This window comes from Caenorhabditis remanei, chromosome IV (assembly GCF_010183535.1).
Source record: "Caenorhabditis remanei strain PX506 chromosome IV, whole genome shotgun sequence".
Taxonomy (NCBI): domain Eukaryota; kingdom Metazoa; phylum Nematoda; class Chromadorea; order Rhabditida; family Rhabditidae; genus Caenorhabditis; species Caenorhabditis remanei.
In genome coordinates this window covers 17,521,742-17,537,345 of record NC_071331.1, presented here as the reverse complement: position 1 = coordinate 17,537,345, position 15,604 = coordinate 17,521,742, and the positions used below count along the sequence as shown (strand labels likewise).

Below are 15,604 nucleotides of genomic sequence, written 5' to 3'. Positions count from 1 at the left end.
AAGAGCATTCCCTATTTTTTTAATTGCGCCCTATTGAGGTATAAAAATGCATAAACTGCAGAAAAATGACATTTCAAAATTTTATATCGGTAGAGTAGCTTTGGGTACTGTAATAATACAACTGGGTTTTCACAACTTCCGTCTTCCCAAAAGTCCTTTTTTCTCTGCTTTTCTTTCGCATGGTTTCCCGTTACGGTAGAGCGAAAATTCCACAGTATGAAATCATAACTAGATAACTCATGCTCAGAATAATAAATTCTAGTTTTGTAGTGCTAATTTTTTTTCAATTTTCTGAAGCTGAACCCTTAACATTCTAGTTTGAAAATTGATCTTCTCCGAACTTTCTCTTCCCATTAAAATATGGTAAAATTCCCGTTTTTTCCCTTTTCTCTCGGAACCCATAAAACTTCGTTTTCCCCTATCAAATCACAGCTTCTCCATCTTCTTTTTCCCCCTCCTCTACCATCATAAACACCACAATCATCATCATGTTTCCTTGTCTTTCCTCGCCCTCATGAATACACAATGTTTCCCTCCTCCTCATGTCATCTGAATTCTCGACCCTCATTCCGAAACAGGTTTAAATATGACAGAGGTGAGTAGTGAAGAGAACCTTTCTCCTATACCATATGTACTACTACGCGTGTGTAACCAACCAAAAAATATTCGTGTGGTGGTGGCCTCTTCTCATCTGAATTCGTCTTCTTCCTTCTGAATCGTCTTCTTCTTGTTTTCTTCTCCCAACATCAAATGCCCTCTTCTTCAGTAATTTGTTGTTTCGTGTAAACCGTATATGGGTGCCACTCACCTTCAAAATGACCCCCGACCCGGGTCACCAGTTGACCATCAACCCACCGTAAGTTTTTGATATCAGGTTGATAATAACCGGTTTCTGTTGATTTCAGACATGGGGAGAAATGATCAAGAAATGGCCTAAGCAGACTTTTCTGATTGTTGGAAATGAGCTATGCGAGAGATTCAGTTTCTACGGAATGAGAGGTAAATATTCGAAAAAAGAGGCTAATTTTAGGCTAGTGAGAGCTTTGAAAGGTCCGATCCAGAAGCAGATTTCAGTCGCCTAGTTGATTAAAAGTTATAATTTCGATATTGGTTTTGATAACTTCAATATTTTTGTGGCTTTCTATTATTCCGGAGCATCTGCTCAAAAAGAAGAACGATCCCCATAATTGGCCTCCAATTTTAAATACATGTTCATTTTCAGCCGTCTTGACTCTCTACTTCTTCAACATCCTCGGATTCACACAATCCTCAAGTACAGTACTTTTCCATGCATTTACCGTAATCTGTTACACTTCTCCTCTTCTTGGTTCGATTCTTGCTGATGGATACATCGGAAAGTTCTGGTAAGTTTTTCAAAAGAATATTCTTTTAAGACTAATTTCTCTTTTAGGACAATCTTTTTCGTCTCTATTTTCTACTCCTGCGGTCAAATTCTTCTTGCGTTCTCTTCGATTGCGCCAAGTGAGAGTTCTCATCATCCGTAAGCTCTACACATCAACTCATTTGGTATCCTATCTCTATCTCATTTTTCAGATTCCTAGACCTGCTTGGTCTCCTGATAGTCGGTCTCGGTACAGGAGGTATCAAACCATGTGTCTCTGCATTCGGAGGTGATCAATTCCCTGCTCATTACACCAGAATGATCTCAATTTTCTTCTCAATGTTTTACTTTTCAATCAATGCTGGATCTCTTATCTCCATGTTCTTGACTCCAATTATGAGATGTGAGTTTTTCTTCAATTTTGAGTTATTAGACTAGAACAATTATTTTCAGCAATGTCCTGTTTCGGAGGCGATTCTTGCTATCCTCTTGCTTTTGGAATTCCAGCTTTTTTGATGATCGTTGCCACGTGTGAGTGGAGTTCGGCATAAAAATTCTGATAATCAAAATTTTCAGTGGTATTTATGTCTGGAAGTTATTGGTACAAAAAAGTTCCACCAAAGGAAAATATCATCTTCAGAGTTATTGGAACTATTGCAGTAAGTCGAAAAAAATTCAGACATTCCAACAAAATGAAATTGCAGACAGCTCTCCGAAACAAAGCCACTTCCTCTTCAACCCATCATCGTGCTCATTGGCTTGAATACTCTCTCGACGGACACGACTGTGCAATGTCTCCAGAATGCAAAGCTCTTCATGGGAATTGTGCCCAAAGAAGATACATTCAAGACATCAAACAACTCTTCCGCGTGATGGTCATGATGATTCCAGTTCCAATGTTCTGGGCTCTTTACGATCAACAAGGATCCACGTGGGTACTTCAAGCGATTGGAATGGATGCAAATGTATGGGGATGGGAGATTCTTCCAGATCAAATGGGTGTTCTCAATGCTTTTTTGATCTTATTCTTTATTCCGATTTTTCAATCGCTTGTCTATCCAGCCATCGAGAAATGTGGGTTCGAGTTGACGTGAGTTTAGCTAGGTTGGCTGAAAACAGACTATGAATATTTTCAGAATGCTTCGAAAAATGGGATGCGGAGGAGTGCTGACAGCCCTGGCATTCTTCGTTTGCGGAGTTGTTCAGTTATTTGTTAACGTAAGTACTCCCAGTTCGAGTTGAGCAAAAGCTGGAATTTTCAGTCTTCTCTTCCATACTTGCCAGCTGCAAATGAAGCTCACTTGACTATTATTAACACTCTCCCAACTTGTGATTTCAAAGTTCAAATTGATGGAAGAGAACCATTCGATATATTGAGTAAAACGGTAGAGTTCTCTTATCAAAACTCAATTCTCTTATCAAAACATTCAGGGAATCAACCCAGAAGATCTTGTAACCAAACCAATCAGTTTCACCGGGTCAACTGTGTTCCAGCCAAACATTACATTTGATAAGTGAGTCGATATATAATCATGGTCTTGTCTCAACCATAAACTGAATTCAGTACCTCTCCAAACTGTCCAAAGTTCACTGCCAATCCGACATTTGCCTCAGCCACTTCCTACGTTTTGACTCTCTCTCCAAACGGATGGACATACAATTCAGTGAATCCTCAGAAGCCGAAAAGTGGGAATGGAGAGTTTGGAATTGGGTAAGTTCAAGATGGATACGACACTTCATCGAGTCCCACTTTAGAATCAACTTAATCGTTCCATGCGATAAAATTCCATCAAACGTCACATGGGAAAAGTGTAACGGAACAGACGGATATTCTGGAAGTATTGCGATGTGTAAAGTAGAGAAAAATGAAGTCATGGAAACAGAAATAATCTGTAAACCAAATCAGAAAGGGTGCGTTTTTTAAAATAAATTATTTTTCACCACTCGATTCCAGAAAGTTCTACACTCTGACCAAAGCCAACCATCTCGAAGTTCATGATTACATCAACGGAAGTTCCAGTAACTATGGTAAAAGCTACGACACAGTTGACGCCAAACCGGGAACTTATAAGTTGTTCTATACCGATGATAGTCATAAAGTATGTCATGAGTATTTGAATAGTAGTACATCAACTTCTATATTTCCAGACATTCATCCCACTGATGCTTCCATCAATCGAACAAAAACATATGGGAGGTGTGTACCTGGTTACAGTTTCAACAAGGTCGAATGGAGATTCAGTAAGAGTTTATTTAGATGGGATGCCCTGTAAAAAAAATTTCAGGAGATCCTTGCTACCACTGAATCTCTCGTTTGCCACAATCGAGTAAGTATTCTCTGGCAAATACCTCAATACGTGATCATCACTGCCGGAGAAGTCATGTTCAGTATAACTGGTCTGGAATTCGCGTATTCTGAAGCATCACCTCAATTGAAATCAGTGGTTCAAGCACTTTGGTTGTTCACAACAGCTGTCGGCGATCTCATTGTTGTCATTATTTTTATGTTGAACATCTTTTCCGATGTGGTGAGTTTTTTTTTCAAAAAGTCTAGTTGAAAGTTTCTAGAAGGAAACTGCGTTCCCATAATTTTTCTGCACAGTGACAACGAGATTTTCCTCAACTAAAAACACCCGAAAAATATTTTCTTTTTCTCCTAAAAAGTCTTATCTCTATAATTGTTCCAGGCTGTCCAAATGTTTGTTTTCGGTGGAATCATGCTTCTCGTCATTTTTGTTTTCATTCTTCTCGCAATCTTCTATTATGAATACGCTGATTACTCGAATGAAGGCGAAGTTCTGACGGAGAAGATGATGGTCGATGATGAGCACACTCGCATTTGATAACTTTTATTTTCACAAAAAAGTGCCTTTAATATATAATTCATAACTTATTATTAACCCTCTCTCTGCTCATAGAGATTTCAGAGTCTACTGTGGAAATGTGTTTTTTTTAGAAAGTGTGAGTAGAGCGCATTTTCCAAGTAGGATTCTGAATCTCCCTCTGATTGCGTGTACATAAATTTATTAAATGAACAATTGTAAATTCGAGTAAAACTCCGTGAGAATCTTAAAAAAATCAAACCACGAAACAAACAAGCTTGAACGATTTGCAGCCTAAAACCAGAGATTTCCAGCAAGAAGAATGATCTTTAAAATTGAATTTCTCAACATTGGTCACAGGAAAAAAAGTTTACCCGAATCTCCAAAACGCAATTGCTATGACATGATGAGCAAAGTACCAACGTCACCCAAGACAGTCTGATTCTCTAAAAAACAATCAGCCGAATTCAATTAATTCCAAGTCTTTAGAACTCATCAACTATGACTCACACAAAAAGTGACGATTCTGTATTCTGGAAATTGTGTATTCTCTGAAACCCCCGTATTGAATATGATGATCTGAATGAGGTGTTTCAACAGATGATGTAATCACTCCCGGAGCCTCCTCTCTTCCTCCCACAACTCTCTTTCATTCCCCCTTTAAAACTTCTCTATTTCTCCATTTTTCCCAGTGAAACCATCCCATATGTTTCCTTTCTCACTTTGTACTTTTCCCGACTTCCGTTTCTTCTTTTTTGAAGTTTCCATAACTCTTCTCACTCTCTCCCCTTATTTCAATTGACCAATCACTTTGACCACTTACTCCTCTCCCCTCTCAAAAATACTTTTTCAAGTGTCTGTTGACTGATTGATAAGGAAAAGTGGTTTGAGAGCCAACTGTCAATTTAGAATACCCCTCTGATATCTTTCATTTTCATCACATGAATTCCCCTTTTCATGCCACGAAAACCTGTCAAAAAGTGCTCTTTTCGGGCGGTATCATGTGTGTTTAATCCGAACTGATAGTCGCCACTTTTGGCAGAAAAAGAGAATAAATGTGATCGAGAAAAAGGATAGTGAAATTGATGTCAGATGTATAGTTTCTGATTTTTTAAGTTCTCATGTCATATTTTGAAAATTGAAGCGTCGAACGGGAACGTGGAAAGGAAGATAAAATGTACTTTTATTTATTTGTTAAACGAGCACACTGATAAGTCACATTGTATTTAAACAAACTGACCAGTAGGCCCGGAAATCAAACTTCTTTTTCATTACGTGAGCTGCGATTTTGAGTTTTTAATTTTAAGCAGTGCAAGCACTTTGCTTTTCTTTGTTCTGTCAACCTGTGATCTACGGTCTACTGATTATGATTGCAATCAGGAAATAGTTCGAGTCTGACTCTGGAGTTTTTAACTAACACTGACAAATAAATTTTAATTAACTTCTGATTAGATCAAGTTTTCCGGTAACCCGTATTACGAGCATGTTGATCTAGTGGTTCTACGAGAGGCTAAGCAAACAGAACTCGAACTTTTCGCATGATCGCAGCTTAAGATGAAAAGTAACAAAAGGAGGAGTATACGATAAAATTGGTAGGTGTATATACCTGTTGTATGAAAGTTTTCGGTTAGGTAAGCTCCAGTTTTCAGTAATTTTTGTTTGTTACCATTTTTGATTTTTTCAGTTTTGCCGAAAATGTAGAGCTTGTCCCGACTAGGATCCTAAATCAGATCATTGTTAGAAGAGATGAACGTTCTCAACCAACCATTGGCCAAAACTCGTTTCATATGTTTTCAGTATTAGCTGCACCCCGTCATTTCCTGAAAACTATCATTTCATCTTTTTTCCTTTTTTCTCTGACACGGCTATCTGAATGACATACAGTTTCAAATTCTGATGAAACTTTTCTGGAGCATAAAACGCCCACTATCTGTACTCTACTTGAAAGCCTCCGTCGTGACGACTGCACTTTCCCTTCACACCTTACCTAAAAAATATCTCCGAACGTTCCTTCTCTGAAACTGCTTCGTTTCCTTTGCCCTGACAGGAATAAATTCGCCGTGTGTCCATCTGTGTTATCTGTCAACGGGATCATCTTCAGATGCCAATCGGATTCAGAAGTGAGAAGTGAGAGAGGGCTTCATCCTCTTTTATTCTTATTCCTCTCCGTCATTATGCCCTTCTTCTTTGGATCATAAACACCCCAATATTAAGAGAGAGAATCGATAAGAAAGTAGAGAAAGAGACAATGTCTTCTGTGCTCTCTCTCCCTGATAACCTCTTTGCCTGTTTTGAGAGAAAAAGAGCCACGTATTCTTATCTTCTTGGTCATAAGACAACATTCCCTATTTTTTCTTTTTCTTCCCAGAAAAAGAGCCAAAAGGTGCTCCAAATCCTCAGATGACTAACTGAATATTTACCATACTTAATCCACGAACCGTGTCGTTTTCTCTAGGATAAATAAGGAGTGTTCAGTTATATGACTACCCGCGTTCTGCTATTATCCGTTCATCATTCCACAACATTTCTCTCCTTCGTTTCGGTCATTCTTGACCATTTGTACAGTTTTCAAAGTAATAATTCAGAAATGTGTACACTCCACACAGACTAATACTCTTTCCCTTCTCCTCTACTTTCCGTATTATTCCATTTTTCCTCTGTCAACTATCAGTAATCGGTTCCAAATACTCTCTTCTCTCTTATCAACTATTCCATTCTCTGTCTTATATCTTTCTAGAGTTCTGGACTGTTAACTTTTGGTTTTCATTTGGGAATCTATCGCTTTTTCATTCCAGAACAAAAAAATTTATCAGTTGGAATCATAAAATTGTTTAAAAAGGGTGCCCAATGATTGGTTGGAGCATTCTTTTTTCTCATTACTGTCCCTTATCTGAGTTCAGGCAGCTCATTGCATCATTCTTAATTTTAGTATCTGTCTGAATTTGAATCTAGCAAATTATCAAAATGGTACTATACTATGCAACGGAAAAACTGTTCAATGTTACATTCATGGTAAGTCTCCTCGAGTTTTCATGGAATGGTCTTCCTCACAATTTGTTTACGTGACCCCAACCGAGTCGGATGGTCCAGACAGTAATGTATCTGGTTTCACGTACTCTTTGAAGACCTGACTGTCACTTACACTATCTTTTGCCACCCCCGCGTACACACCAATGTGCAAGATGTATATGCATAACCTCAATCAATATCTTATTGAGCCTACTTTTTCAAAAAGGTTCAAAAAACCTTTTCTGATCACAAACTACAGTGTAACCAACTCGGTTCTTTTGTTCTTCTTTTATAACTCTGCATTGAAAATGAAAGAGCACTGTGATCGTTACCGATTCAATTCAAGTTGCTTCTTGATATTTTTTTGCGAACAAAAACATTTACATGATTCAACCAAAAAAGATTCCCTTTCAGATTCCTTTCTATACTTCAACCACCACCAGAAACATGTGTTACCTCCGGATATTTTGATTTACATAAATGTTGCCGAAGCCAATACAAAAACATTGAATATTTCAATGTGTCACCACCTCCTCATCCTCCAAAAAAGGTCAAAACTTTAGTAAACTAGATTTTTGGATTTCGATTGGTCTCTTCCTCACTTCTCTCATGATCTATTTCTCTCTGAAAAGTTTAAAATTATACTTCACATGTGTCACTTTTTTATACGGTTCAATGGAAAAAAGGAATCCAATTTGGGAAAAGAGTTCACTTTTTTGTTGGCAGTTTAACTGCTTTTGATTGTCTTTCCACCTACGCAGAGACAATAATTTTTCAGTATCAATGTTTTATGACAACCCATAAACCGATCCAGGTAGATGCTTTTCCTCTTCTCTGTTTTTCCGAATATTTGGAGTTTTCATTTGAACATTGAACCTTCTATTTTTTATCAATTAACTGATAGTGAGATGACGTTTTGAGTTGTTCGGTTCAATGATCTATATTCGTGAAATCCCTTCTCACAACTGCGCTCCACCGTAGTCCACTCGATAACTAACTTTTTTTCTGCGTCTCAACGAGATCGTCTTGAAGTTCAATAGAGCGCAAGTGTGAAAACCGTGCCTTACCAGTATCAAAAATTTCCAGTAGTAACACTTTGTCCTTGATCTATGTTATCTTTTTTCCGTTTCCTTCAAAATTTACAAAACTGTATCCTTGAAATTTGCTTGCGACATCTCTCCCTTATTACTATAAAGTATCCATATCTCATCAAAGAAAACGAAACACACATTATGAATACAAAGAACAGTTATTTTCTTTGTTTTCACACCTATCTGCCATTCTCTTATTCTCTCTCTCATTTTTCTTCTCTTCCTATCCACAAAACCAATTCGTTCGTCTTGTTTTGCCTCACCTTCATTTCTCGCTTTTCCTTTTGATTCGCCATTCGGCATGACATCAGAATCAAGATTTCCCTCTCCCCTCTTCCATTCTCATCAATCCATGACTCTCTTCTCAGCTCACTCGCGCCCCGAGTGGCAACCGGGGCCGGTTTCATCTCGATATGATATAAAAACCAACAAATAATGATGTTGTACTTGAAAGTCATTGCAGATTTGAGAAGAAGAGAAGAGCGATGACTGTTGGGTATTTGGCTCTACAGAGTTGTCTGGCTGTGGCGTTATTATTGGTCACAGCGATATCAGGATGGGGTCCATTAGTGGTGAGTTCAGGAAATTTGGGTCCAAAACTTGTATTTTTTTCATTCATAAATCCTGAGGGCGCATCCCATACTTTCTAGAGTTACAATTTGAAACACTGGACTGTCGCGGAGAGGCTGATTTCTAAGAAAATTAAGAAAACCATATATTTATCAAGAACTCATAAAAAATATGATTTTTTCTTGAAAATCTGAATAATATTTCAGTTGCTGACAGTGATGAAGAAAAAAGGAAAGGACCAACATGATAGTGGATGGCTCTCATATCTCTCTTGTTTCTCTGGAGGAGTATTCATGGCAACTTGCTTTTTAGATGTTATTCCCCACGTTACGTGAGTTTTCAGTTGTAGAATTCTAGAATACACCTTATTTATTCAGTCAAAATTATGATTCTATGGTGAATAATTATGATCTACATTACCCCGTACCATTATTCCAAGTCTTCATTTGTTGCGGATTCTTTGTTGTATATTTCATCGAGGAAATTACCGCTATGGTATGGTTTTTCCAGAGAAGGAAAAGTCATAAATGTGCTAGATTTAAAGGTATTCGGCTCCGAAGGACATTCCCATGGTCATTCTCATGGACCTCCAAAACCAATGACTGTAGATATCAAAAAAGAAAATGTGACAAGGTATTTCTCCCTTCTGATCTCTTTCCCTTAACAGTGTGTCGTCTTTTCCCTCTATAGATTCTTTTTGGCTTTTCCCTTACTCTATCCCACTAATTCTGCACGACTTCTTCTTCTTCTTCGCATGGTGTGTGTTTATTCAGACAAGTACTTCTGGAGGACGGGTCACCTGGGGCACTAACAATTCCAACTGATAGCAGAATGAAGAATCGACACAGGTTTGATTATTAACTTCTAACTTCTAATAGAATGCATGCTCACACAGTTTTTTTACTAATTTTTAGTTTGCTTGGTTTTGAATTAAAATATGTGTGGGTTGGTGGTGTGAGATATTTTGTTCTGGTGGTAGATTAGATCTTCCAACATCTTTCTTGCACAAGCTTGGTTCATTAAACATTTAGCAGGCTCCATCGGTAGATCGAAACCTTTCCCATTTTCCAGCCTCGTCGTGGAAGAAGCCTCTCCATGGGTGGTTTCAGATGAGAAGAGTAATCTTCTCAAATCTCTTACATTTGCCATCGCAATGTCATTCCATTCTCTTCTGGAAGGATTCGCTCTGGGAGTTCAAGACAGTGATACAGCTATTTGGACTCTTTTCTTCTCCTTACTTCTTCACAAATCGATCGAAGCATTCTCTGTTGGTCTTCAGATTTCTAGATCAAATAGCGATAAGGTATATACTCTCTCAGATTCTGAAAACTCATCTTCATAGTTCTGTATTTCAGAAGAAAATTGTGATTTTCACTATTTTGATCTACGCTCTGATGACACCACTTGGAACAGTCCTCGGAACTCTTCTCCAGAACACTGGAGGAGCATCATTCGGAAAAGATTTCCTCATTGTCTTCTTAGAGTCAATGGCCGCTGGAACATTCATTTATGTCACTTTCCTTGAAGTCCTCGCAGCTGAAAAGGGAAATCGTTTCAATTCTTTGAAACAACTTGCATCAATCGTTGGTGGATTCGTTGTCATCTTCCTTCTTCAAATCGCATTCGGACATGAAGCTCACGGTCATTCTCACCCAGTCCCAGCCGGCTCTCCAGATCCATCCGTCATCCCACCACTCCCGTTTTCTCCGTCAATTTCCCCTAACTAATCTACTAGAAATCTGAAATAAAAAAGAAACTGCAAACCGGTGTTTCATTCCAAAAACGTGTTTGAACTCCCTCACTTCTCCAACTTTCCCAATGATTTTCTTTCCAGTCCCTCACAATCTTTCCGGCTAGAGCTTTATTCTCTTTTTTTCTATTTTTTTGTTTCTATGTATTCTTTTTTTTCTTCTCGACCATGTCACAATTTGACAGTTTTCTGTATATTACAAAATGCTCAAGTGATATTTTTTGTGATTCAAACTTTTTCCCATTCACTTATCATATACTATTCGATAGATTCGATTTGAGAAGTTCAGGTATTTTTTGTTGTAATTTTAATAAAATATTTCATAGATCATCCAGCCTACAATCAGATTCATATTAAGTTTCCATTAGGACGTGAGAAATGAAAAGGATATGTGGGGCCGTGGATTACGGACAGCTGATGGAAGAAACACGCGATGAATATTACACTGACAGGAGGAAAAGAGATGAAGAAGAAGGGAACAGAAAATCACCTCTTTTTGATTCGTATCGAAAGATTTTATTAATCGGTTCTTCTTCGTTTTTGTTTTCTTCTCACTTTTCAGTTTAGCAAGTGGTTCACAATTTGTTCACAGATACTACTGAGCAATTAGGTACCGGATACGGATCCCTGTTAATCTGAATTCTGGAACTTCCTGCTGAATCGATCAAAAACCGTTATCATGGTGCGAAAACATATAGTCTGAAATATCTTTTTCTGATCTTGTTCCCTGATTTTGTTGATCGGATTATATTATGCACAAATGATGATATTGTTTCGTGTGAACTTTCTTGCAAAATAGGAGAAATGTTCAACATGATCAGTTGAAGAATCTTAAGGTTGTTATTCGAATAATACTTTTGAAATATTTGAAATATACAATGTCTTGCCATTTGAAACAAACATCAGCTCTGTTTCTGATTTTTGATATGTTTGATCTGACAAGAACAAAATTCTCAAAAAGCACAAACACAGAGTTCCAAAACAAAAACACTATCTTCTTCAACAAAATATTCGGTAGTTGCGATGACAGGTAGCATCAATATCATTACCGAATGAAACTGAAGGATGTTCATTCGTTTCACAACTTCCAACCAAAAGTTTAATCTCAAATACACTGTTGTAAGTCTTTTAGCTTTGAGTTCCAGCACCTTTTAAGATATTTTCATGCCATTTCCTTTCCAATTTTTTAAAATTCAGAATAGATCAAATTATGTTCAACCAGATCTTTTGACTTCCGAATCTCCAGATCCCAAACACCTGTAATTAAGCTAATGACATGCGATTTTGCAGAATTTAATTACATACTCAAGAGGGAGAGCGAGCATTCGTTCAAATGTGTAACCTTGTTTTTGAAACACCACGTTTTGAATGTGTTCAGTTTGGCTTCTTCAGTTTTTGAAAACGCCTTTCAGAATTCAAATTTCAAGATAAGAAACGTTGCATCATAGCCAATCCAATAGGAAGTCAATGGACTGTACGATTCTTTCTAAATTTGTTTATCATAATTATTTTCCAGAATAGATTTTCTTAGATATTTTTTTCCCTCTCATCCAGCTGAAATTCTCGACAGTAACCATAATTTTTGTCATCCATAACCATATACAATACTCATATCTCTCCTCCCACTTTCTCAACCCCTCTCTCACATTTTTTGTGCTCCTGTAGCTCTCCCACTCTCTCAGCTTCTCCTCCTCATTCGATGGCGCGCGTGCACAAAAAATCGTGGTGGACAGTGCATGTTTAGATGATAGATTAGGTTATACAAAAGAGACAGCAGACAATGATGCACTTTTCGTCGAGATATTTGCTCTGTTTTATTGGCCGCGCGTGCGATCGAAAAATAGAGACATTGTGGAAGAGAAAAAGAGAAAAATGCTCGAGATGTTCCATTCGGGAAGAGAGAAAAAGATAGAGGACACACATACGGGCGGCTCCTGGTTTTTTCAAGTTACAGTCCTTTTTCTACAGATTACAAATTACAATGTTCTCATACTCATAAGTAACGATTTAAACTTCTGGAGTCTTCTGAAGACAATTAGTCCAAATGGATTTCAGAAACTCATGTCTATTTTGAGAATTACGACACTCAAAAGAGGGGACTCGAATGGGGGGCTCACCTTCCCGAACAAACAAAGTGTTTCGCTCTTTTTCGTTCCATGGCGATGGGGGAAAGGAGAAATCAACTAACTGACCATAGCCCTCGTTTTCTACTTTTCTGGAATTCGTTTGCCCTGGAATTCAATTTTTTAGAAAACTATGTTTATAACAAAAAATGTTTTAACTATTGCATAAATGTTCAATTATCAAGTGAATCCTTCGCTACTTGAAGCATTTCAAGCTCGATTGAATTACATTAGCTGAAAATAAATGTAGTGTACACAATTTATCTGTGTATTATATAAATAACTCATCGATTTTCTCAAAACAAAGTTCAATTAGAAAATCCAGATACCGTAAAAACTGTTTTATAACGACACCCAATTCATACTCATAGTTCATGAATATGATTATCCCGATGTTTTTTCTTGGAAGAAGCAGCATGCTTAGCAACTTCTAGATCAGCAAATAGAACGCCCAAAAAAGTTTTTACGTTTAATTTTAATGAGTTTCTGAAAGCATTCAATTTCTCTGGGAGGCAGTGGAAAAATATAACCACTTTTTTGAACATGCTGATAAGTTTTTAGCCCAAACTGACTAACGAAAGGCCTAGAGAATTAAATATCTTGAATTCTGTGTATACTTCGCATTCGACTGCATTTCTGTGCTAATCACATCGAACATTTTGCAACAAAATCATATAATCTACTGATGTTGATGAAACTTCATTAAAATATTCAGATCTTGAAGGTATCATCCCTTTACCCGTACGAAGAAAAACTTCCACAAATTCTTTAAAATTTCTATCCCAAATCTACGGACATTCAGACGATCCTACTTTCCCCTTTCTCCAACTTTTCGAAATAATTCCTCCCTCTCTCTCCAGGAATAACGAGAAGATAATTCGACAAATTACCATCTGTTGTCTTTTCTCGTAATATCCCCCTTCATCCCGCCTCTTCAGTTTCTTCGCCGCCACGTCTTCGTCCGTCCTTCTTCTCTCTTTTCCGTCTCCAGATGTTCGTCATCTGTTTCAAGAGAGACAAGGCACCGCGCCTCTCTTCCAATCATCTTCTCTTTTCATACAATTTTTCATTGCTCTGAGCGGCATTTTATGGCATTATTGATTTGTTGGAACAGAACGAACCGGTTAAAAAGTATAAAGCAAGACGAAAAGATTCAAAAAAACGTGCGATTCATAAATAATTTTTTCTTCGTTTTTTTCAACTGGCTTGTTGTTGGAAAAACGGAAGAAAGAAGGAGATTGAGTAGACATTAAAGTATTATTAGGTCAATTTTGAACACTTATTTTTTAGAATTTATGCGGAATTCATTAGCGAGGAAAATTCTATGAGGGTTTTTTCAAATTCCAATTTTGAAAAGCCCAACAAGACATCCCGTTTCAATGAGAATCAATTCCAGATTCGTTTTCCTTTAAATTATCACAAATGATTTCATTTTAATTGTCTCATAATTGTGATTGATTTATGATAAAACAACGTCTACATCTTCATCATTTTAAATGAAAACGTATGTGGTCAAAAATCATCAGAAGTCAGCAGTTTCGCTGATTTTTTTGATTTTACGGGCTTCCCGGTTTTTTGGGAATTGGTTTTTTCGCGACTATAGCGATTCAAATGGTATTTATTAGACAGTTTCCAAATCATATACACATATACAAACCGTAAAATATGAAAGTACGCATTTCTAGATTGATGCAGATCAAATTACTTGATTTACTTGATTTTTCTCAAAAGATCAGATCAGAAAATTTTACTTCCTTGTCATAAAATTGCTCCAAACCTATATTTTTAGAGTGTAAGATCACTTTGTATTTCCAAAATGTCTTCCATCAAAAACCTTAAAATAATCAAGTCAAATCTCAGTTTATGCTTTGACTCCTTAATCTCTCGTTTCTTTTAATACAATTTATATTCTTGGAAAATCTAGTTAGATGGATGATTTTGAACTCTTTGCTCTTCGGTTTCATTTCTTATTTATCTAGTTTTGCGGCTCTCGGAATCAAAGTACACAGCGAGAATGAAATTAGCAATCAGTGGAGAGATTTTGCAAGAATAATGAGGTTTTATTTGATAGCTGAAAGAACTTTTTTGGCAGAAAATTGCAGGTTAATCTGTAAATTTTTAGGATCATAATTCGAGACCACCCTGAGATTTTAGGAATATAAATTTATATTGACATAATCGAATTTCTGTAAATTTGGAAAAAGATTTTAAATCGATCAAGTCAAAAAAGAAAATTTCCGAAAAAGTTTCCAGAATCATTTTAGTACAAGAACATTGATAGCATTAAAGTTCATCGAAACTTTATTTAATTTTTCCGTCTGAACGCATCCGAATTTTCTAAAAATATGCAGATGTACTTTTCTGGGAATCCCCTCTCTCCGAATTCTCTACTAAAACCCATTGTTCTTCTTCCACTTCCATTTCCATCTTCCACCCGCTTCTTCTCTATAATTCCATCAAATCGCGTGTCAATCCCATTTTTCTTCGTCTTATTCTTCTCATCGAACCCATTCGCTCAACGTAATTTGAACACTTCTTTTCTTTGTATCTTCCATAAAAAAGAGATGAAGAAGGGCATCGTCGTCTTCTGTGAGCACTACCCATAAATCATCTGCAGCTCCTTCGTCGGAGTGAAGAAGCCGCCACATTTTTCTTATTGGTTTTTTGGAATTTGTTCTGAAATGTTCGTGTTCGGATATGTCAGGCACTCTGAAGTTATTCCAGTCATAAGAAATTCAGGTTTTAATGAGTCCATCTTACAATTGGTAGAGTTCGGAAAAATCTATTTTCATCATTCCCCGGGGAATATAAGACTTTGGAACAGTAGAAAAAAGTGGGAAGAAAAGAATGTTTATGCAATTTCTCGTCACTACTTTCTTTCTTTTGAGCAAAGGTTA

General features: G+C 37.1%; 2 protein-coding genes across 2 annotated transcripts; both read left to right on the top strand.

Annotated features, from left to right (window-relative positions):
• Nucleotides 1–793: 793 nt before the first annotated feature.
• Nucleotides 794–4,185, top strand: GCK72_014887 (uncharacterized protein; the record flags this gene model as incomplete). Its single annotated transcript, XM_053730520.1, has 17 exons — nucleotides 794–856; nucleotides 906–999; nucleotides 1,223–1,364; nucleotides 1,412–1,501; nucleotides 1,555–1,745; nucleotides 1,796–1,873; nucleotides 1,919–2,001; nucleotides 2,047–2,432; nucleotides 2,479–2,560; nucleotides 2,605–2,727; nucleotides 2,774–2,856; nucleotides 2,907–3,053; nucleotides 3,098–3,253; nucleotides 3,297–3,441; nucleotides 3,491–3,583; nucleotides 3,628–3,870; nucleotides 4,030–4,185. The coding sequence occupies 17 exons, from the start codon at nucleotides 794–796 to the stop codon at nucleotides 4,183–4,185; spliced, it is 2,355 nt and encodes a 784-aa protein (XP_053585292.1).
• Nucleotides 4,186–9,052: 4,867 nt separating this feature from the next.
• Nucleotides 9,053–10,561, top strand: GCK72_014886 (uncharacterized protein; the record flags this gene model as incomplete). The annotated part of the gene is made up of 6 exons (XM_053730519.1): nucleotides 9,053–9,165; nucleotides 9,212–9,329; nucleotides 9,379–9,467; nucleotides 9,608–9,682; nucleotides 9,906–10,137; nucleotides 10,190–10,561. The coding sequence occupies 6 exons, from the start codon at nucleotides 9,053–9,055 to the stop codon at nucleotides 10,559–10,561; spliced, it is 999 nt and encodes a 332-aa protein (XP_053585291.1).
• Between the last annotated feature and the right edge of the window lie 5,043 nt (nucleotides 10,562–15,604).